Source organism: Eutrema salsugineum, unplaced genomic scaffold, assembly GCF_000478725.1.
Source record: "Eutrema salsugineum unplaced genomic scaffold, Eutsalg1_0 scaffold_5, whole genome shotgun sequence".
In the NCBI taxonomy this organism is placed as follows: domain Eukaryota; kingdom Viridiplantae; phylum Streptophyta; class Magnoliopsida; order Brassicales; family Brassicaceae; genus Eutrema; species Eutrema salsugineum.
Window position 1 is genome coordinate 9,657,728 of NW_006256612.1, and position 22,462 is coordinate 9,680,189.

The 22,462-nt window shown below is 35.6% G+C and overlaps 6 protein-coding genes across 6 annotated transcripts; all 6 read right to left on the minus strand.

Annotated features, from left to right (window-relative positions):
- Positions 1–13: 13 nt before the first annotated feature.
- On the minus strand, positions 14–2,456 carry LOC18993190 (solanesyl diphosphate synthase 2, chloroplastic). The gene is made up of 6 exons (XM_006416685.2): positions 1,938–2,456; positions 1,436–1,560; positions 1,227–1,354; positions 1,022–1,125; positions 806–933; positions 14–724 (listed from the first exon to the last, which is right to left on the minus strand). Exons 1-6 carry the CDS (start codon positions 2,173–2,175, stop codon positions 176–178), a joined length of 1,272 nt encoding a protein of 423 aa, XP_006416748.1. The 5' UTR covers positions 2,176–2,456; the 3' UTR covers positions 14–175.
- Positions 2,457–2,999: 543 nt separating this feature from the next.
- Positions 3,000–6,598, minus strand: LOC18993191 (SH2 domain-containing protein A). The gene is made up of 12 exons (XM_024152567.1): positions 6,223–6,598; positions 5,714–5,905; positions 5,417–5,626; positions 5,240–5,329; positions 5,080–5,157; positions 4,825–4,989; positions 4,487–4,744; positions 4,112–4,398; positions 3,868–4,030; positions 3,411–3,748; positions 3,256–3,333; positions 3,000–3,143 (listed from the first exon to the last, which is right to left on the minus strand). Exons 1-12 carry the CDS (start codon positions 6,379–6,381, stop codon positions 3,125–3,127), a joined length of 2,037 nt encoding a protein of 678 aa, XP_024008335.1. The 5' UTR covers positions 6,382–6,598; the 3' UTR covers positions 3,000–3,124.
- Positions 6,599–7,052: 454 nt separating this feature from the next.
- On the minus strand, positions 7,053–9,345 carry LOC18993192. Its single transcript, XM_006416687.2, has 4 exons — positions 8,990–9,345; positions 8,208–8,803; positions 7,301–7,816; positions 7,053–7,208 (listed from the first exon to the last, which is right to left on the minus strand). The coding sequence occupies exons 1-4, from the start codon at positions 9,258–9,260 to the stop codon at positions 7,065–7,067; spliced, it is 1,527 nt and encodes a 508-aa protein (XP_006416750.1). The 5' UTR covers positions 9,261–9,345; the 3' UTR covers positions 7,053–7,064.
- Positions 9,346–9,768: 423 nt separating this feature from the next.
- LOC18993193 (protein SRG1) lies at positions 9,769–11,892 on the minus strand. The gene is made up of 4 exons (XM_006416688.2): positions 11,535–11,892; positions 10,770–11,017; positions 10,333–10,663; positions 9,769–10,249 (listed from the first exon to the last, which is right to left on the minus strand). The coding sequence occupies exons 1-4, from the start codon at positions 11,793–11,795 to the stop codon at positions 10,007–10,009; spliced, it is 1,083 nt and encodes a 360-aa protein (XP_006416751.1). The 5' UTR covers positions 11,796–11,892; the 3' UTR covers positions 9,769–10,006.
- Positions 11,893–12,567: 675 nt separating this feature from the next.
- LOC18993194 (probable alpha,alpha-trehalose-phosphate synthase [UDP-forming] 3) lies at positions 12,568–16,625 on the minus strand. The gene is made up of 17 exons (XM_006416689.1): positions 16,490–16,625; positions 16,308–16,411; positions 15,724–16,112; positions 15,522–15,636; positions 15,308–15,409; positions 15,079–15,229; positions 14,895–14,983; positions 14,750–14,798; positions 14,554–14,654; positions 14,269–14,456; positions 14,075–14,192; positions 13,830–13,988; positions 13,613–13,738; positions 13,428–13,515; positions 13,195–13,325; positions 12,976–13,077; positions 12,568–12,876 (listed from the first exon to the last, which is right to left on the minus strand). The coding sequence occupies exons 1-17, from the start codon at positions 16,623–16,625 to the stop codon at positions 12,568–12,570; spliced, it is 2,457 nt and encodes an 818-aa protein (XP_006416752.1).
- Positions 16,626–18,188: 1,563 nt separating this feature from the next.
- LOC18993195 (probable alpha,alpha-trehalose-phosphate synthase [UDP-forming] 2) lies at positions 18,189–22,392 on the minus strand. Its single transcript, XM_024152951.1, has 17 exons — positions 22,251–22,392; positions 22,026–22,126; positions 21,418–21,806; positions 21,211–21,325; positions 21,001–21,102; positions 20,768–20,918; positions 20,589–20,677; positions 20,447–20,495; positions 20,247–20,347; positions 19,964–20,151; positions 19,748–19,865; positions 19,507–19,665; positions 19,289–19,414; positions 19,104–19,191; positions 18,875–19,005; positions 18,667–18,765; positions 18,189–18,557 (listed from the first exon to the last, which is right to left on the minus strand). Exons 1-17 carry the CDS (start codon positions 22,390–22,392, stop codon positions 18,189–18,191), a joined length of 2,517 nt encoding a protein of 838 aa, XP_024008719.1.
- Between the last annotated feature and the right edge of the window lie 70 nt (positions 22,393–22,462).

Genomic DNA, 22,462 nt, shown 5'->3' on the forward strand with positions numbered 1-22,462 from the left:
ATTAATTATCCGGTTTGATAGAAAGTTATGTACATTCATAAGTACATAAACAGAAACTTATTTTTTGTGTGTGTGTAAAAACTAACTTTTTATTCCTTTATGACATACAGTAAAAAAATTTAAAAAACTGTGTTACAAATAAAGAAAGTTACACGTTGACAAATACTCTGGGAAGTTAATCAATCCTCTCAAGATTAAACATCACCATATCCTCAAGAGCTGATCTGAAACCACTTCTAGGAAGACAATTCAGATTCTTTAAAGCAAATTCAGCTTTCTCCTTAGCCAATTCCTGAGCTCTCTTGATCCCACCACGATTTCTAACCATGTCAATGGCTTCTTCAAGAGATCCAGGCTCACAAAACTCAGACTCAATGATCTCTCTTAGCCTCGGCTCATTCTCTAGCGCGAAGATCACTGGCGCTGTTATGTTGCCTTTGGCTAAGTCATTGGCTGCAGGCTTCCCTAGTTGCTCTGAGGATTGAGTGAAGTCCAAAATGTCATCAACTACTTGAAATGATAATCCAAGATTCTTCCCAAATTGATACATTTGCTCCGCTACCTCGCTTCCGACACTACTGAAAATCGCAGCTCCTTTGGTGCTTGCAGCTACTAATGAAGCTGTCTTGTAGTAACTCTTGAGCAAGTACTCATCGAGCTTGACGTCACAATCGAATAAGCTCGATGCTTGCTTTATCTCACCGCTTGCGAAATCTTTGATCACCTGAAAAAGATAAAAAAATCAAGATTCAGACCGAGTTGCTTCTTCCAATCTCAAGAAAAAAAAAAGAAAAAAGAATTTTACCTGACTTATGAGCTTAATGACTTCTAGGTTTTCGAGATTTGCTAAGTACCATGATGCTTGAGCAAACATGAAATCTCCAGCTAATACAGCTACTCTTGTTCCAAAAAGCTGGTGAACCGTTTCCTTTCCTAACAAACACACAAGAAAAGCTTTAAATACTTTGCAGAGACAATACATGTAAATTCTCCATCAGAAGAATTGAAACTTTTGTCTCACCTCTTCGCATATCACTTTCGTCTAACACATCATCGTGTATCAAACTTGCGGTGTGAATCATTTCAATGATCTCAGCTAAACGCCTGTGTTCTAGCGTAAGTTCCCTGCACCGAGATTTACGAGAAATCATCATTTTTAATCGCTAAAAGATTACAGATTTTCTAAGGACAAAAGATGTAATAGCAATGGAAACTGTATAGATTACTTTAAGCCAGCTAATTCTGCAGTGGCTCGTGATACAAGGAACACCAAACCCGGTCTCATCCTCTTACCACCAGCACCGAAAATTTGCTCAGCTGCAGATATCAAAACCGGATTTTCTGCACCAACAATCTATAGTGAAGAGCATTTTACATTAGAAGAACGATAAACCTCTTTTAAGAGACCACAAGGAAATGTTGCCGAGATACTAACCGATAAAAGATTGTCGTTCAACTTCTGCAGATCATCAGCCACTATCTCAAACAGAGTTTCCAAAGATATCGGCTTTCGTGACTCTTGCCTTAGATTGAACATCACTGTTTTTTCTTGACCAAGACCTACACAATCATCATTATTCTCATCATAAGCATCACACACTAGATTCAAAGAGCTTAAAAAACTGAACTAAAGTACTAGAATGTGTAAAATTTTTGACTTCTCTCTGGTTTTGAGTATCTCAGCTTTATAAGACTCTTTGTGTCAGCCAAAGTTAGAGGGGGGTTTTTTTTTTTTTTTTTCCATAGCAAACATTAAAAAAAAGAAGCTTTACTGTTAAAAAATATATGTGCTACATAGCAAACAAAATGTAAAGCTCAAAGCTTTACTGTTATATGACCAAAAAGTCAGAGCATACAATCATTCAATTACTAAACCTAATCAAAATCAAATTATACTTCCAAAACTAAATTGTTTAAAGGAAAACTGAAAACAATACCATTGAGCAGAGTACTCTCCTTGGGTTTCGCCGGAATCGCTCTGCAACTCCCCGAATCTCGTCGGAGAAACACCAAATTTCCACCACCATAGCTTCTGGTACCAATCCTACAAAAAGTCTTCGAACAATTGCCAAACAAGATTCGACGACTTGTCGGAGAAGAGCTACAAGGACACCCGCATGGCATCAGATCAAGAACACTCGTACCCAAGTCTATATTCCGACATGACATCATCATTTCTAAGACAAAATCCAAAAGGCACGACAACTTTTTAAGCTTCGGAAACTGAGAGTCTTAGATTTTGAACACGAGTAAGTGTGTACAAAGTCTCAACGCTGACGAAAGATTGGGTGTATGGAAAATTATCGAAAAAAAATTAAAATACAAGAAATTTTAAGTGGGTGATATAAGTGAATCGAGTTTTCTTTTTTTTTTTTCTTGATTTTCTTTGGGTGGACGAGACAAAACCACATGAGAAATCTCTCTCAAAACTCGACCTTTGGAGGACGAAAGAGATTTCAGATTTGTGTCCGTTTTTTATTCAATATACAATTACAAATGGAGAGAGGGAAAAAAACATTAAAAAATAAAAATAAAAAGAGCCCATCGTCCTCTGCTTTATCAAACCAGAAGCTGAGATATCCCCACGTGTTTTATACTTGTTGGTCAATCATCCAACTCGTATCAAAATATTTCGAGATTAGAGAATATCCTGATTTCAAGACAACTATTATATACTCCATAGGGCTCATTATAATACCATTATTCTAAGATCTCACAATTTTAAAACTTCATCTTACCGTACAATTATTAGGTTCAAGGGATTTTGAAGATTAGTACTAACTTTTAATATTACCATAATCAATTTTACTTTTAATCAAACTAGGGAGAAGGGACCAAGCAGTAGTTGCCAGTTGGGGTAGCCATAATTGGGCCACACAAATATAAAATCAAGCCTACGAAGCTAATTTCATAACTCCTTTCTTTCTTGTCGGAAACTGAATTTCTTAATCGCTTTAGAAAAGCAAAAAGAAAAGAATTTTAAAAACTGATTTCCACTAATTTAAATCACTGAGCTTTACAGAAGTTAGTATCATCAGTAAGATGACTTAGCAAATCTATTATACATCAGCAAAAGTATAATGAAACCTCCATAATAACCGATGATTGTCTGTCTTGTTCAGTGTCAAATGCTTCTTATGATCCTGCAAAATGCAACAAACCCAAAAAAAAAAAAACCCAATTTTTAAGATTTTGAATTTGACGTCTCTTTGCTTCAACAAAAGTTAACAAAATTTCTCCATCTTTCTCTCTCACCTTCCAAGCCGAGATAGCTCAGGTTCCGCCAAAAGCATATCTTGCAACGGTTTCGCATCTGTATACCTTTCGCTAGAACTAGAAAACAAAAAACAAGTGTCACAAAACAGAGAGAAAGAAGAGAGAATCGGAGAAGGAGATGGAGATCTTCTTACTCGCAGATGTGATCGATTGTGAGTAATCTATGGTGAATAACGAAATCATGACCGACATACGTCACAACCAAGGAGCCAGAATCAGGATGTGGCCAGCTTCTTGAAGTAGGGAACCTGAGAATGAATGTGCCCGGTTCTTGACTTTGCAGCGAATGTTCTGCCTCTTCTTTAGTCACAAACCCTTCGATCCATTTAGGCGAAGAAGAGCGCCACATTCCGTTAATCAATCCCCTGGATATAGCAGAAGCAACAGGGAACAACCAACACCACATTTTCTCAAAATTCTCTTGAGTTATGTACTCATAGCATCCACATATTCTCCTTAGAAGCTCAAAATCCTGAAAACAGTTTCATGTCAGAGCCACATTATGAACTGAATGTCCATCATCAAGACCAGATCAACATTTCCATCTCGGTAAAGAGTTCATGCAATATGATAAAGAGAAAGAGAGAAGACCTGGTGAGTGAGAGATCTACTGCTGCATTTAGCTATTCTCATAAAATGTTCTTCAATCTCAATTACCACATTATCCCAATGAACACGTTGATAGTTCCGAGAGATCAGAATCCACGCATTTGTCCCTTCTGCTATCAGTTTTCTTGCCATTTTGATTTGATAGCTGGAGAAAATTGGAAGAATCATCATGTTTCTATTTACCCTCGCAATTTACGTATTTGAGGGACGTGTGAGTGTGATTTACCTGTGATGGGAGCACCCGGAATAGAGAGAGACTTGATCTGCAAATTCCGAAACTTCTTCATCGGATGAATTGTTTGTGATTTCCTTCAGAAGAAGAGATCTCTCTGTTAAGTTTCCAAGACAGTATCTGAAAATCGTCGAGTCTGAGATTGTATATCTTTTGAAACCCGATGAGTCTCGAATTTCGGTGTTTTCTGAGTCAGTTGAAGAGTTATCTTCTTCTTCGTCTTCTTCTTCTCCATGGCTCTGAGGTTTCCATTCCATACTCGTGCCATTTCCATTCTCGAACTAATTCAAGAGAAACAACAATGCAGAATCATAGTAAAGCTCGATATATGGGTATGTAACAAAACGCAAATCAGAGAAACTGGATTACCTCACTCTCAGGTATCTTTTCTTCTTCTAATCTGATCCGTTTCATAGACGAAGAGCTATGTAGAATATCTGAAGCTCCATTACTTGATGCAAACTCTAAAGAATGGTCAATGTGGTTCAACCTTTTGGGGGCAACAGAATCACGGTTCTTTGAAATGCAACGGATTGGGTTGGTAACAGCTTCGAGGAACGGATAAGAACCCTTATTCGGTATTTCGAATTTGATGCAGAACAGTCTCTTGTCACTCTTGGAAGAAAGCTTAACAAAACAACACAATCAAAAACAAATAAACGAAATGTGAAAATGCCCCTCCAATGACCTAGACTTACAATCACTACCTGAGATATTTTGAGCTTGAAGGAAGCACATCCGTTCAATAAGCTGCATGGTTTATCTTCTGCTGAGAATTCAACTCCTTCATAGGTTACCAAAAGGGGAGCCTCTGAGTCACTCGACTTCTCAACAGGCGTCCCGCTATCAGCATACAGTAGAGAAGCCAGAACCTGGAAGATTAAACCATTAATGCGTTATCAGAGAAATGTTTCCTAAGCTAAACAAGTTCAGAAGTTTAGCAAAAGCATAAGAGAATGAACCTTCACATCTTTGTGCACAGGCTGTCCAATAGCATTGGATAGAACAACATCCAACGAAAAAATCTTCCGGCAGGATGCCTAATAAAAAAAAAAAACAGAATCTCGACTAAATGGACAAAAAGATATCAAAAGCATGCACAATTAGCAGCAACACTCTAACCATTCCGCCAACGATAGTCCAAACACCATCTTCATCTAATTCGATTCCAGATGTGGATGGCTTCTCAACAGATAACCAAAGAGGTGGGTCCTGGCAAAGAGATGAAGCGAAATTTAGAAACACATAACAAGAGTTTTTTTGAAAAAAGAACAAGGCAAAGACTTAAGAAACAGATACCTTTGTGTAGTGATACTTTGCAGGGACACTAGAAGGCAAAACTTCCGCACAGTGGATGAAACCCTGAACGCTATAACCATCTCCACCAACACTAAATAGCGAGATCTTTCGTGCACAATCTGAATTCGTGCCATTGCTCATCAAAGAAGTCAAGACTTGCTCTCCTGCAATCTCTCCACAAATATGAAGGCGCATGTAGTTTCTAGAAACCTAGCAAACAATAGAAATCAGTAAATCCAACAACAAAAAAAAAGAGATATTGATTATAGAAAGAGTCTTTAGAGATGTCCTTATTACCTCACAACCCACTTGAACCCATTTTTGAAGAGGAAACTCAGCTTTTGTAGAAACATTAGGAACTTCAGTCCAAGAAGAAGTGTTTACAGGATCAGGGGCTTCCTTGTGAAGAAGAGTCAATGGCAAAAGCATCATCTTCTTGTTTTCATCAAGGACAAGGAAAGGTGCACTAACACACATGCCAGAGTGAACCTGAGACGAAAATCCACTTTAATCAGAAAATCAATCAATGAAAACTGTTGTTCCAGTTAAAAAAAAAAACTTGAAATCACAACGATCAACATCAAAATGGTATATACAAAACAATAATAAAAAATGGCAGTCAAAATTCTACTCAAATTTCATAAGAGCAACCAAAAGATCCAACCTTTATTCCCAATTCCAAAAAGCGAGGTTAAACCTTTCACAAAACATGAATATGGGCAATCTATCGTATCACAGAACCAAAAAGATGAACATTTCAGAGAAACTAGAGAAAAAAAGCTAGCTTTTAGTAATGGAGAACTAACCTGTCTGATGATTGTGGAAGGGTATGTGGTGGAATCTAAGAGGTAAACCCAAAAACAAAGAGAGAAAGTCTCAAACTCTTGGTTTTCCACTTCAACATCGACATTAAAATCCTCCAACAGAGAGTATTTCTCGGTTTCAATCGCAAAATCACCCGCCATTATAGCGCTCCAAGAAAAAAAGCTCTCGACTTTGCAAACGAAACCCCTAAAACCCAGAAAATTAAAACACACACACAAAAGAAGAAGAAAAAGAGACGAGAAACCTTTTTCTTCTCTCGCTTTTCTCGTTACCCAAACCAACTTAATCGATCAGCTTAAAAGGAAACTGAAAAGAAAGGGCTCGGAAATGCTTCTTCTCGTCTTTTGACGGCTGTTAATTAACGGTTGGTACCGTCTTCCGGTGGTTTCAGTCTGTGCTCTATAGGGAAGATCCGCAAATAATCTACTGCCTCGCGACCACGGGAATATATGAACTATAGCCAATCAAATTCTTAGCTCTTGGTATGGTGACTTGCCGTCTTTTCCCATTTTCTTTGGATAAAATCGGCAGTTACAAATTTGGAGAAAGTCGAGGATAATCAGGTTTTACGTTTTGATATCGATTTGTTGTGTAGGTTCTGTTAAAAAAAAGTGAAACCAATTACTGTTTTTTTTGTAATTTGATTTGGTGTTGATGCAACTATAGAGTAATTGGTTATATAGGTTCGGTTCGACTGATCTACAAAAATACTTAAAAATAAAAATTGAATAAATTAGAAATATTATGTTATATATTCACAATTCGAAGATGAAGAAATTCTTGATGAATTTATCGTTGATACCCATCTGTCTTATATATGACATTATTCCACTGAAATATGAGTCATTGGTATAACGATGTCGAAATCAGTTACAGTCCATTCTGCAATTTGGTTCTTGCTCATATATATTTCAGTTCCTAAATCTATTGACGACCAGTGTCTCTCCACCGGTTTCGTTCCAGGATCCTGCAAATTTTTGTTCGAATTTAACAATTATTTTAAGTAATTGTAATAACGCACATACATAAATGTAGATATATATTTATAGATAACAATACCTGGTAAAAGTAGAGTGATTGAGAAAGTTTTCCGACATCGAGTTCCCAAGTTGTTGGATCTCCAATCCAACCTTGTCCTTTCTTTGTCGGATACCCAAACTGTTCCCACACAGGATGAGGCAAGATCTGCAGAATCTCCTGCGGTTGTGGATTACTGTACGGATCGCAAACCTCGTACGGCGATTCCGCGAAACGCGCGTTTCCCGGAACGCAGTAGTAGTGATACGCTTCGTAAGGGAACCTCTCCTTATCCGTCCTATGAACTTTAGTCCCGTTTGGAAACGTGTGGTGCGGTGGGCAAGCGTTTAAGCGATTGCGGTTGCAAACGGCGGTTGTCTCTGGGTTAATTATCATCTCGCTGTACCTCGTGACGTCGGTGGTGACTTCGCCGTCGCAGTCTCTGCCATCGTTTTTCCAGCAGCTTCCCATGTCCATTAGATAAAATTGGCTCCCTGAACCGCCACCTTTTAGAACCTCTAGCTTAAATCTAACTTTGAAATTCGGCGATTTCGGCGTCTTGTGCGTCATAAATACATCATACAAAACAGAGTATTTTAGTCCCAAAACGCTGAAAACGATATTTTTTTAAATGGTTTTACATTTCTGAAACAGAGTAAAATCGGTTTGATCTTCCGGTTTACCTAATCCAAACTGAACCACAAGTAAATAAACCCGACAGCTAACTAAAAATAAAATTAATTTTCTCATTCATCATACTAAAAATATACTGTCAAATCCAAAACAAAAAAGCATAGCTAAATGGGTTCATAAGAATTAGGAAAAAAAAAATCAAACCGAAATTAAACCCGAAACCGTATTAGTGCGTTACCAAAAGATGAAACAGAGGATTACTCAAAACACTGAAAACATTTTTTTGCATGCGTTTAAATTCGGATTAGATACTTACCATCTTCATCATGCCTCTAGTATCGTAATGATAACCACCAGATAAACCTCGAGAAGCGTCAGCTCGTAGATAAAGCATCAACCATGGATACTTAGACGAAGTCTTCAAAACATGGTGAAAAACCCAACTCTCATTTCCCCCAATCTTCTTCTCCCATTTCACCTTATAATACGAATTATTACCAACCACCGACTCATCTTCTTCTTTATCACTATCCAAATCCCAAGTTCCATAAAAACTCCCACTCATCATATGCCCTTCTTGATCCACAAAGCTTGTGTACTCATGATGCATCGATGGCATGTTCATACATCCTTTCCCGAAACACGGAAACCTCCCTGTCGGAGGAAAAGGATTCGCCTTTTTGCCGTTTTCCGGACAAATCGCGGCTAAAGTATCCGTGTTACCGTTCTTTAGCATTATCATCCAAAACTGCCATGGATTTGGCTTGTCCATAACTTGACATTTGTTTCCTAAGTATATCTCCTTTTGTGCAGCATAGATATCTGCATCGTCTCCGGCTATTATTCCTCCGTACGTTCCGTTTTGTACCCCGAGTTTGTTGTCTTTTTCGTCAACTTTATGGTTTATTCTTACTAAATATGTACCCCAAGAACACAATAAAACAGTTTCAGCTTTTGAGGTTTAAGAACACAATAAAATGTGATTTTTTTTTTTTTTGGTTCAATTTTTTTTTCCATGTAACGCAAACGCGAGAGTTGTATTTGAAACCTAAAAGGCTAAAACTAGGAAATAAGAACATAACAGCAATGAGATTTTACCGGGCAAGCTAGAGTAATCGAGATCAAAGCAATCTGCCATTCGAGGACTTCCCATATTCTTAGCTTCTTCACCAACCTCGTTGCATTGGTTCCAAGCTTCTATAGCTACCCTTAAGCCATCATTTTTCATCCCGGGATCTCCCAAAGCCGATACATAATCGATTGTTGTTGTTGTTGTACAGTCTGATCCAACAACGGAATATGAAAGACATGAAAGTATGAGCATAAGTCTTTTGATGAATCTGAATGATCCATCCCCACTCTTCTCCATTGCAGAGCTAAATTTCTGAATATTATATGTTAACTAGCTTCATATATGGTATTGGTATATATAAGCCGAGGCAAACTCACATGCGTTAACTGGGAGCCAATTGACCAAAATACATCTATAATTTTTTTTTGTCAACAAATTTACTCTGTATATTTGTCCATTAATTACAATAAAGTTTAACCTTAATTTGTTTTTTTTATCTCTTATATTGTTTTTCTATTTTTAGGGAAATATATGTTTTTATCAAAATTAACATCCTACGCTTGAAGAGATCTGTTGACGTTAGCCACAAGATTGAACAAGAGATTGGTATTACGTTAAGTGGAATGTATGTCTTAAGTTATCTAAGAATCTTGTGAATTAGTCTTTCCTCACAGCGCACGCTAACACAAAATTTACTAAATTTAGGAATCGAAGGTTGAAGTTGGAGATTTTGCGATAAACCCTCCACTCATAACTTAGAAGATAACAATGTGTAAATCAAGTGATCACTATTATTAGATAAAGATTTGAGCAACAACGACCATTAAGATACGAAAACTTACAAGCTTATCTATTGTCTTATAATAGTAATACGTAGAAAGATTCTCAACTAGAGAACTTTTGTCTTTATCAGATAAGAAGTAAATAGAGAGAAAAAGAATATAAGATCATGAAGATTGTTTACCAAGGAAATCAAGGAAACAGAGAAGGAGAACAGAGTAGATATATGACAAGGTTTCTTGGGTCACAAGGCAACACTTCATTTAGATTCTCAAAGCATCGAGATAAGCTTTTCCGTCGAGCTCACGGGAGAACAAACCATCCATGTACTCTTCCATGGTCAGCCTTTTGAATTTTGCAACCTTTTGCCTTTGGACGAGGCTTTTCGCGGGACCAACTTCTTTATACATTCCCGGGTTGTGAAACGTTGCAATAGAGAGCCTCTCTTTTTCTGAATTCACAACTCCTCGATGCTCAATGCTTCGATATGTCCCATTCGTTACGATCTAACATTAAACCAAAAAACCCATTATTAGAACCATTTAAACAGTGATCCCATTACCATATGAATTCAATATAGTTTAATTACCTCTAACACGTCTCCAATATTGACAATGAAAGCATTCGGGAGAGGCTTTACAGGAACCCATTTCCCATCTTTCTTGATCTGGAGACCTTCAACGTCATTCACCTGCAGCAATATGGTGAGTCCTACGGAATCGGAATGCGGAGTTAGACCGATAACCTGATCGGGTTGTGGACACGGAGGGTAGTAATTCATCCTCATAGATTGGATCGAATCAACATCATCAAACAACTTTAACATTTCCTCTGGTTTGATCTCTAGGGCTCTCGCCATTCTCGCTACTAAGATCTTAGCTACGTTCTGCACTTCAGCAGAATACGTCTCCAATGTGTCTCTGAAGAAACAGGAAACCAGTGACTTATACAGTGAAATAGTCTGTGGATATATTTAATAAATGTTGAGAGTTAAGACATTTTTTTAATGCAACAAGAAAAAAGAACCTAAAGTGAAGAGGTAGCTTGGGGAACAAGTGAGGCTTGCGTGATTCAACAGGTTGCACAGTAAGGAAGAACAAATCTGCCCAGTCGAGTTTCTGATCTTCTGAAATCACAAAAGCTTGTCCGAAACCTTCGATCTCATTTGATAGCTGCCATAACTTCTTCTTTTCTTCCATGGGAAGGTTGAAGAAGCCATGAATCCCCGCCTTTGTTTTCTCCAAAAAACTTGGGTCTATACCATGGTTTACAAGCTGTAGATGATTATAAAGACATACTCACAGCATCACAATGATAAATTTTGAAACAGAATGTGTTATATAATGCTCTATTTTTGGGTTTAATATGCTAATAAAATAAAGAATAGGGATTGTTTTGTAAGAAACGAGCTTAATTGCAATTTTTTAAAAAAAAGTTCTAAGATTTTATGGTCTGGGACCGGGCGGTTGATAGTACGCGTAAATTATCCCTCCAAAAAAGGTTGAACCTAGGACACATAGAACAACTTCCTTCCACCAACTAACCACTAGGAGTCTAGGCAACCATACATTTGATGTCAATTCGGAGACTTACGTGGGAATCAAAAGAAATTAGACTTATTTTGTAAAAAAAAAAAAAGTTCTTGTAGAGCAATTTTGTAAAACAAAACTAGTAGATTCTGAGACTAGCCTAAACAAGTCTGAAAGCTCCATATGAGGTCTAACATGTTAATAAAGAAAGATGAGGGGTTGATTTGTAACAAAGTAAAGTTGGAGACTTTTAACTTTTTACCTGGAAAAATCCCCATTCTTTGCAAGCAAAGTCGAGTTTCTCAACCTCAGAGTCCATGGCGATGGCGGTTGAAGAACATAACCGCTTCATGTCAATGATTGGGATCTCGGTGTTTAGACCAGAACCATCGGTGATTTCAGTTTTGTCTAGATCAGACCGAACATACCTGGGAGGAACGGTCGTGATCATCTTTTCCTTAACCATCTCTTGAACAGAAGGAACTATAATTGAGCTCCACTGAGCTGCTCCTTTGGATTCCATGACGGTTTCTTACTTAGACGAAAAAGAAAAAAAAAACACTATTGTAGATATTGCTATTAGATGTTGAGAGGGCATTGGTTTGTGTTCTTTTGTAGTTGATCAGTTGATCTAAAGCGTATTTTAGTTTCCCACGTTATATGCATGATTGATTAGATTGTCCCATATCCTCAACAGTCGAAATACTATTTGATTGATTGGATTGTCCGTTGTCCTAAATTAAATGACTGTAGGTCGATAAAGACTAAAAGACATGTGACTGACTTTGTCAACGTATGTTATTGTTCATATTGTTCATGGCTGATACCAAGGATTTGATATATAAAAACTATACAAGAAATCTAGTTTTTATTCATTAAGGGCTGTATCTTATTGTATGTATTTTATTGTGTTCTTGTTGCCCATTTCATAGATAAAAACTAGATTTCTGGTATAGTTTTCTGATAATATTACAAATCAAGACCTAATAAAGGTTTACAAACGGTTATATCTATGACCTAGAATTTTGTTGATAGGTCCCAATCAAAGCATTGTTAAATTGCAAGAAATCTCTACCTTTATTTCTTTTGGTTTTTAGTCTCTGTAAAGAAAAGATTGCTGAAACAACTAAGAAAATGAGAAAGCAACTGAGGGTCATGCTCCTACATTTCAGAGCAGTGGGCTCCTCTTATTATGCATCAAATAATTATTAAGCAAAAGACTTGGTCAAAACGATTTAGTCAACATATATTTAGCCAGAGTTCGGCTTCTTTGGTCTTCCCGCCTATGGAGTGTATCAAATTTGCGTTTGCTTAGCGAGTGTGAATGAGCCAATCATTGTCGTTGTTGTTCTCGTATCTGCAACTGCAAGCTTGTTGAGCAAATCCACAACATTGTCAGGTGAGTCAATGAAATATCGAGCTTTTGTATGCGATTGTCCGAGAGCTGCAGAGAAGTAATTCTCTTTCTTGAGGCCAAGAACGTTCAGTGAAATCTTCTTCTTCTTCTTTAGAGAGTGATCAATTGAAGACGACTTCGACCTAGTTTCATAAGATAACTTAGGCGACAAGATCTCTGATTCGAAGAAAGTGTATATGTCTTCGTCCTGTAAGATACGTCGACGCATTTGTATGAAAAAAAAAAAAACCAAACCGGCAAGAATCTAATTTCTGATTGAGTAATTTAGGTTACATATAGGCTTTACCTTCTCCAAGAAGTTACCACTGCAAAAGACATAATCAATCGGTGTAGTCATAGACGTTTTGTGCAGTACTATATCTCTCAATATACGACCAATTGCTGCTCCCTAAGTAACAGAGAAAGAAGATATAAATTTTAAAATCCCAATTTACTACTGTATAGATGTAGCTCATAATTCGTTGAATACAGTACCTCAAAATGAGAAGCATATTAATTTATTTACCTTAGTCCCACCCGTCGCATGGACTTCAACAGATTGATTTCCTCGAACAACATCAACTGATGCTTTAGAGATTGGTCCTGCCCATAAGCATTGTAACATGTCTCTTGCTTGTGCTCTCCCAAATTCAACATCTTACAAAAAGAGAGAAAATAAAAAATAAAAATTCAACAACAATATTAAAGTGTTTGTAAGCAAAAAGAAAGAGAAAGTATCCAATAAACTATCTAAATCACCTGCATATTCGTAATTCCATACAAGAGAAGTCTCACTTGCTTCGAAAAACGATCTTGGAGTTCGATCAGTGAAGTACTTAAAAACATTCTATAATGTACACAATAATCAACCCATATAAGATTTCAAGAAATATATTAAAGGAAAGATCATCAAGTTTGATTTTCTTTAAAAGGAAAATTCTAACCTTTGTACCATCGACCCAATCGAGGTTCATGTTTTGAGGCATATTTGTCATCACCCATTCTCCAGTGGTATGCCTTAAGAACATTCCGTTTTCCGCAGCCAACCATATGTTATACTCTCCAAAGTTCTAATTTTTGTAAGTACCAAATCAGTGAGAATATAGAGATATATGTGTGACAACAAGAAAAGATGAAAAGAAAGACATTAATTAATAATACTTTATCTAATATGTTTCTGCCACTTCTACTCAATACAACTACAGTTGTTTTTGGATCATTGCATAATGCCTTTAGTGTTCCTTTTAGCTCTGGGTTTAGCTTAAGATCCATTTTCTTACTTCGACTATTCATTGGCTCAGTGAGTGTTCCACAGAAACCCTGAAAACATATATTTCATAGTTTATTAATATAGATTACTTAAACAGAAAAAATATTAAATTCTCCCAAAGCTATAGCTTAATTACCAAGATTATCAGTCTATTGTTAGACTGTGAATATCGTTGTATTACATCTTGTTGTGGAACTTCATGTGGATTTTTTCTAATTTGCATCTCGGATTCAGCGAACGCGTCATTGAGTTCACTGCATCGAGTTAAACAAAACCTAGGCATAAATAAGCTTTTGAAGACAATTAAATTTTCCTTCTTCATTGGATTACCTCAAGAAGTCAAGTCCCCATTTCTTAGCAGAATGAGTTTTCACATATTGAAAATTAACTCTATGTCTCTTTTCCCTTTCTTCAGCTGGCATATTTAGAGCTTCTTTAATGGCAGAAGAAACTTCTGTAACATTCCAAGGATTCACAAGTAGAGCTCCAGCGCCGAGAGACTGTCCAGCACCTGCAAACTTTATAAATAACATGAAAAATCATAAAATGTAAACATTAGTCTAATGCAATCTTAGAGTCAAATATTTACTTTGAAAACACAATTATCTATATTACCTCACTGAGAATCAGAACCCCTCTTTTGGCCTCTTGGCAAGCAACAAATTCATGACTAACAAGATTCAATCCATCTCTCAAAGATGTTACAAGCATTACATCTAAAAGGAAAAAAATAATCAACTCATCAAACAAGTTATACAAAGAACTAAAACCAAATCAATGATCATCACGTGTAGTGAAGGAACTTAATTACCTGCAATCGCGTAGAGTGCACATAAGTAATTGGAGTGAACAGAACGATCCTGTCAGAGAAAATGAGAGAAAAAACGCTATCAAGAAACGATGAAGTAAATATTAAATCATGAAAACTTGAATAAAAACAGAGAAAGCAAATAAACCAGGTGATGAATTGGAACAGAAGAGACAGAACCAAAACGACCGTTAATGCGTCCAACGAGTCCATGAACTTGGTTTTTGACCTTTCCATCTGTATATAAAACACAAAACACTATCTCATCAGAAAACTGAGGAGATCAGTCTTATGTAAATTTAGAAGCATAACAGAATATAAAAGCTTTTTACATTCAGAGACACCATTTCTCGTTGGCACTGCAATTTGCACTAACACAACTTTATCGCGCCAATTCGGATTTTCTTCCAGAAACTTCTCAAATCCAAGATACTTTTGTGGAATCCCTTTGATCATATCAAGACGATCAACACCTAATATCACCTGTCAAGGCCAAAAAATGTTTTATGCATGTAAAAATATTTTTAGCTTCAGATTAAAGGTTGCAAGAAAATGTGTCACCTTTTTTCCAGAAAATCTATCTTTAAGCTCATTCATGTGTTGTATGACTTCAGGGAGCTTACATGCTTTTATAAACCGATCGGGATCTATTCCCATGGGTAACTGAAAATTCACCCCAAAAAAATAATAATACAGAGATCAATGAATTATTGTTATGATGTGATGCTTGAAGTTATAAAGAAACGATGTTGAAGATTTGAATATGAAGTCATACAACAGCTACTCGAGTGACTCTGCCTTGATCCACAACTCCTTCATGTGTTCCTTCAACTCCAAGAATTCGAGTGCATGTACTCACAAAATTTCTTGCAAAATCATATGTATGGAAACTGAAAAGTAACATATAGAAATTATTAATTTTTCATCCAAATAAATGATTCCTAACCATATTTGACGATTCAAGTCTTAGATTTTACCCAAGTAAATCAGCTGTAAGAACCGAACGAAGAAGCTCTGATCGTGAGGGCAATGTTTTGTAGACATCCGAGGAAGGAAATGGTGAATGGAGAAACCATCCAACTTTGATCTTCTTGTTGTATTCTTTAAGATATTGAGGAAGAAACATGAGATGGTAATCTTGGCACCAAACAATATCTCCTTCTTCATAGTTCTCAATTACGACATCAAGAAACATTCGATTTGCTTTCTTGTATGCATCATATTTTGTTTGGAAAGTTTTGTTTGTGTCATCATGATCATCTTCTTGTGGAAGTCCCATGTGATGGAGAATTGGCCACAAAATACCATTGGAGTAACCATTGTAATATTGGTCAAAAACCTCGTTAAGGAACACAGGTATACACTTCTGCAAGTAAAAAGAACATAACATTTTTTTAAGAAAAACGTGAGAATAATCATCGGATATGTGATAAGTTCATGATTTTTTCAAACTCAAAATTGAATTTTTTTTTTCAACTCTAATAACATGTATATATTTATACGTTTTCATTCAAAATTAATCAACAATGAGAAGAATGATCTATTTAATGGAGGACCCTACCATTTCAGCTAGAGATTTCGAGAGTGCATTTTTTTCAACTTCATTATACACATCAAATCCAGGCCATCCAACCCATTTGGTATCAAACTGAGCGGTCACACCACCTTCAAAGATCACAGCAAATATTGCAAATATTCAACATTATTATCAAGATGTATTAAATTACATATCTTACGACTTACCTAGAAGATTAAATTTGCCACCAGGGCTCATTTCCAGAGACCAAGAATTTTCTCCGGTTCTCTTTGCAGAAACCGGAAGCCGGTTAGCCACAACAAGCAGTCTTGGCCTTTTACCACATGCATCATCACGCGACATTAGCTTCTTTCAAGATTCGTAAGGCACTTGTCAACCTAACTAATGGTCTGCACAATTTTGTTTTTAAAGCAAATCAGGCTATGTAAAGAAGCTGAGTGAATATCATTTAAGGACGCAATAAACATAACAATTACAACTCCTTAAACTAAATATGATGTCTAGAAACAGAGAAAGTCAAAAACTTATGTGAAAGAAACTCCCAAGAAACTATCATGATTATGTTAGTTTTATTTTGTTTCATCGTTTCTTATGAATTAGAAGCTTCTTCATATACAGATACGAACGAATAAATGAATAAATGTTAAAAAAAAATGATAATTTTAAAATAGATAGTTTAAATAATTCTAACAATAGTTAATTTTTGCCAAAACAAACAAGCAAACTATAAACACTTTGAATTTGATAAGAACCCATATATTCTAATGGTAATTCAATTTTGCTAACAAACAAGAAAACTTTAAATACTTTTTATTTGATAAAAAATGAGATGGTCTGATTTGTAAAACTGGTTTATAGTGTATTTATTTTTTGTTTACCAGAAAATTGTCAACAGTGCGATGGGGTTTGTGGGAAGATTGTTTCTTGTCTGCCTGCAAATTTATAAGAAGTCTACGATTCAAATTTTGGGGGTAGAATATCTTCTTGGTATGTGATCTAATCTTCCCTTGTATCCATGAGATCATTAGAAGATATTCATTATCTTTCATTCTACTTTATCTTGGTAGTTTTCTTCCCAAAATGTCATGAAATCTAATATGTTTACATGCACTTTATCTTTCTGTTTTCGTTTTCACTGTTATAATTTATATATCTTAGATACATTGGGATAAGAACAACTATATAGTGGTGATGTGTATACTTTTCTAAGTACAAAAATTTGATAAATTCGAAATTTATTTGCATTTCTATAGATGATTGTGTGATACAGTCTGAATTCAAATATTCTTTTATTCGGTAATATATTTTGTAGAATGCTGAATTTCAATCCAATCTATTTACTTCAACCAGTGGCCCATTAACAGGTGTTGTTATAGTTCTTTTCCAATAAAGGGAAGTTTCTTTTTAGATTTTAACCATCTGGCACCAATTTACAAATGCATATCTTAGTCTATTTATATATGTTATCCCAATCATATTTCCAAAGCTCATTAACATATGTGTATTTTTTCAATATAATTTATTAATACTAATGTTTTTTTGTTGTTGGTGAAATGGTTGAATAATAGGCTTGGGACACAAATGTAGAAAGTAATTAAAATAATTTCTCGAATCATCAGAATAATCAACTACACTTCATTTCTTTGTTGTATGTAGAAAGTTTTTTTCTTAAATGTAGACAGTTTAAACAAAATATAAACCTGCTTTTTTTCTTAATCAACTACACTTCACTTCTCGAATCATCAGAATAATTTCTTAAATGTAGAAAGTTTTTTTTTTTAAAATATAAACCTGCTTTTATTGATAATATTTCAAATTCGAGACCCAATAAGGTTTTACAAACGATTAAAGTACAAGGCTTAGATTTATTTATTTATGTCACATGATTCTTACATATCGATTAGCTCAGCGTCTCCCATTGCTAATTTCCTTAGTTCGATAGATATCCAGCGTTTCGAATTTGCGTTTGCATTCACATAATTCGCTATCAGGAAATGGGTCAGTGCCTGTTGTTGTTGTTTCTGCAACTGCAAGCTTGTGGAGCAGATCCGCAACATCTTCAGATGAATCAATGACATAGCGAGCTTTTGTGCGAGCTTGTCCAATGGCTGCAGAAAAGTAATTTTCTTTCTTGAGGTCAAGAACGTTCGATGAAACCTTCTTCTTCTTCATCTTCTTTAGGGAGTGATTACCGGTTGAAGACTTTGACCTAGTTTCATGAGATAACTTGGACGGCACGATTTTTGATTCGAAGAAAGTGTAAATGTCTTCGTCCTGTAAACATATATCAAACGACCCATTTTTAAAAGAAAAAAAATCAAAAAGCCAAAATTCTAAATTCTAACTAAGTATGCAATGTAGAATACATAGTAAAAAATTTTACCTTCTCTAGTAAGTAACCACTGCAAAAGACGTAATCAATTGGCGTAGTCATAGATTCTTTGCGCATTATGTCTCTTAAAATACGACCAATCGCTGCTCCCTAATTAAGTAACAGAGAAGGAACATTTGAAAAACCAATTTACATCAGTCCAATACATTTTAAATATTCTCTATTGTAGCTTGAATACCTCAAAATGAGAATTATTTACCTTAGTCCCACCCGTCGCATGGACTTCAACAGAATGGTTTCCTCGAACGACATCAACTGATGCATTAGAGATTGGTCCTGCCCATAAGTATTGTAACATGTCTCTTGCTTGTGCTCTCCCAAATTTTATATCTTACAAAAAGAAGTAGAAAAAAGAGAAAATTCAACAAAAAGAGATAAACATTTAGATGCAAAAAACAGGCCGAGAAAACTATATATATGTCAGTCACCTGCATTTTCATAATTCCATACTAGGGAAGTCTCGTTTGCTTTGAAGAACGATCTTGGAGTTCGATCAGTGAAATACTCAAAAACATTCTGCAATATGCAAAGTAATTAACCCTTAAAAGATTTCAAGAGAGATTTAAAGTAAAAAGATTATAAAGCTTGGAATTTTTCTAGAGATCTTACTAACCTTTGTACCATCGACCCAATCGAGGTTCATGTTTTGAGGCATATTTGTCATCACCCATTCTCCAGTGGTATGCCTTAAGAACATTCCGTTTTCCGCAGCCAACCATATGTTATACTCTCCAAAGTTCTAATTTTTTAAGTACAAAGTCAGTGAGAATATAGAGATATATGTGGGACAATAAGCAAAGACGAAAAGAAAGACATTTTAATTAATAATACTTTATCTAATATGTTTCTGCCACTTCTACTCAATACAACTACAGTTGTTTTTGGATCATTGCATAATGCCTTCAGTGTTCCTTTTAGCTCTGGGTTTAGTTTAAGATCCAGTTCCTCAGTTTGGTTATTCATTGGCTCAGTGAGCGTTCCAAAGAAACCCTGAAAACAGTAATCAATAAAAATAAGTAACAGAAATATATAAAAATTCTATATAACATAAAATCTCTCAAGCTAGTTTTACCAAGATTATCAGTCTATTGTTAGACTGCAAATATCGTTGAATCACGTCTTGTTGTGGAAGTTCTTGTGGGGTTTTCCTAATTTGAATCTCGGATTCAGCGCAAATCTCATTGAGTTCACTGCATAAAGTTAAGGAAAATCTTGGCATAAGTAAGCTCTTACTCTTAAGAGTTGATGTTTTGAAGAAATTTAAAGGTTTCTTCTTCTTTCGATATACCTCATGAAATCATCTCCCCATTTTTTAGCAGAATGAGTTTTCACATACTGAAAATTAACTCTGTGTCTCTTCTCCCTTTCTTCAGCTGGCATATTTAGAGCTTCTTTAATGGCAGAAGAAACTTCTGTAACATTCCAAGGATTCACAAGTAGAGCTCCAGCACCGAGAGACTGTCCAGCACCTGCAAACTGTATTAAAATCTCATGTGAAGTCAATAACGTTAAACATTAATAAAGAATTTTAGAATTAATGTTAATAATGAAAATGCAATTATTTTTGTTACCTCACTGAGAACAAGAACTCCTTTTTTCACCTCTTGGCAAGCTACGAACTCATAACTCACAAGATTCATTCCATCTCTTAAAGATGTTACAAGCATTACATCTAAAGATAAAGAAGAACAAAACTCATCAAACAAGTTATATAATTAAAGAAATGTAACCAAGTCAATGATCATCACGTTTAGTAAAGGAAATTAATTACCTGCAATCGCGTAAAGCGCACATAAGTAATTGAAGTCCACAGAACGATCCTAACAGATCAAATCATTAAAAAAAATTATCAAGAAACGTTGAAGAAAACACTAAATCATTAAAACTTGAATTAGCTGAGAAAACAAACGAACCATGTGATGGATTGGAAGAGAAGAGACAGAACCAAAACGACCGTTAATGCGTCCAACAAGTCCATGAACTTGAGTTTTGACCTTTCGATCTGTACAATAAAACCCAATATCACAATCTCAGAAAACTGATGAACAAATATAATCAAATTTAGAAGCATAACAGAATTGAAAAGCTTTACATTCAGGGACACCATTTCTTGTTGGCACTGCTATTTGCACTAGCACAACTTTGTCACGCCAGTTTGGATTTTCTTCTAGAAATTTCTCAAAACCAAGAAACTTCTGTGGAATCCCTTTAATCATATCAAGACGATCAACACCTAATATCACCTGTCAACACAACAAAAAAGTTATGTATAAAAACTTATCTTTTCAATTAAGCATCAAACAGAGGTCGTAAAAGACCTTTTACCTTTTTGCCCGCAAATCTCTCTTTAAGCTCATTCATTTGTTGTTTGACTTCAGGAAGCTCACATGCTCTTATAAACCGATCAGGATCTATTCCAATGGGAAACTGAAAATTCCGAAGAAAAAAAAAACAGAGAGATTAATTTTTATATGATGTGTAAGTTATAGAAAAACAATGTAAAAAGATGTTGAAGATTTAAATATGAAGTCATACAACAGCTACACGAGTGACTCTGCCTTGATCCACAACTCCTTCATGTGTTCCTTCAACTCCAAGAATCCGAGTGCATGTACTCACAAAATGTCTTGCAAAATCATATGTATGGAAACTGAAAAGTAACATATAGAAATTCTAAATATTTTCATCCAAATATATAAATGATTCCCAACCATATTTGACGATTCAAGTCTTAGATTTTACCCAAGTAAATCAGCTCTAAGAACCGAACGAAGAAGCTCTGATCGCGAAGGCAATGTTTTGTAGACTTCAGAGGAAGGAAATGGTGAATGAAGAAACCATCCAACTTTGATTTTGCTGTTGTATTCCTTAAGATATTGAGGAAGAAACATGAGATGATAATCATGGCACCAAACAATATCTCCTTCTTCATAGTTCTTGATTATGACATCAAGAAACAATCGATTTGCTTTCTTGTATGCGTCATATTGCGTTTGGAAAGTTTTGTTTGTGTCAAGATGATGATCTTCTTGTGGAAGTCCCATGTGATGAAGAATCGGCCACAAAATACCATTACAATAACCATTGTAGTATTGATCAAAAACCTCTTCAAGGAACACAGGGATACACTTCTGCAAGTAAAAAGAACAAAGCAAAACAAATAGCAGTGAGAGAGTGATCATCCGATATGTGAAAAGTTCATAGGTTTCATCTCAATCTTTTGTTCCTCGTATAAGCTAATTAGACTCTTATAAATAATCATGCATTTACATTTTAAAAATAATTGGTATTAATGAATTAAAATAGATATAGATAATTTTGTTATGTTAGATCAAGTTTCATATCCGCACCATCTCAGCAAGAGATTTAGAGAGTGCTCTTTTCTCAACTTCATCATACACATCCACTCCAGGCCATCCAACCCATTTGGTATCAAATTGAGCTGTCACACCTTTAGGAGAAACACCAATAAAATATTATTATTATTTTTGTCAACAATCAAAACATTGTTATGAGTTGACCCAAAAAAAAAACATTATTATCAAATTTTTTTTATTATATTTGAGATCAGTTACCTAGAAGACCACTGACTAAACCACCAGGACTCATTTCCAGAGACCAAGAATTTTCTCCGGTTCTCTTTGCAGAAACTGGAAGCCGGTTGGCCACCACAAGCAGTCTTGGCCTTCTACCACATGCTTCATCATAAACCACCATCTTCTTTCAAGATTCGTAAAACACTTGTCAATTTAATTAACGACCTGCAACTGCACATTTTGTGGAAAAT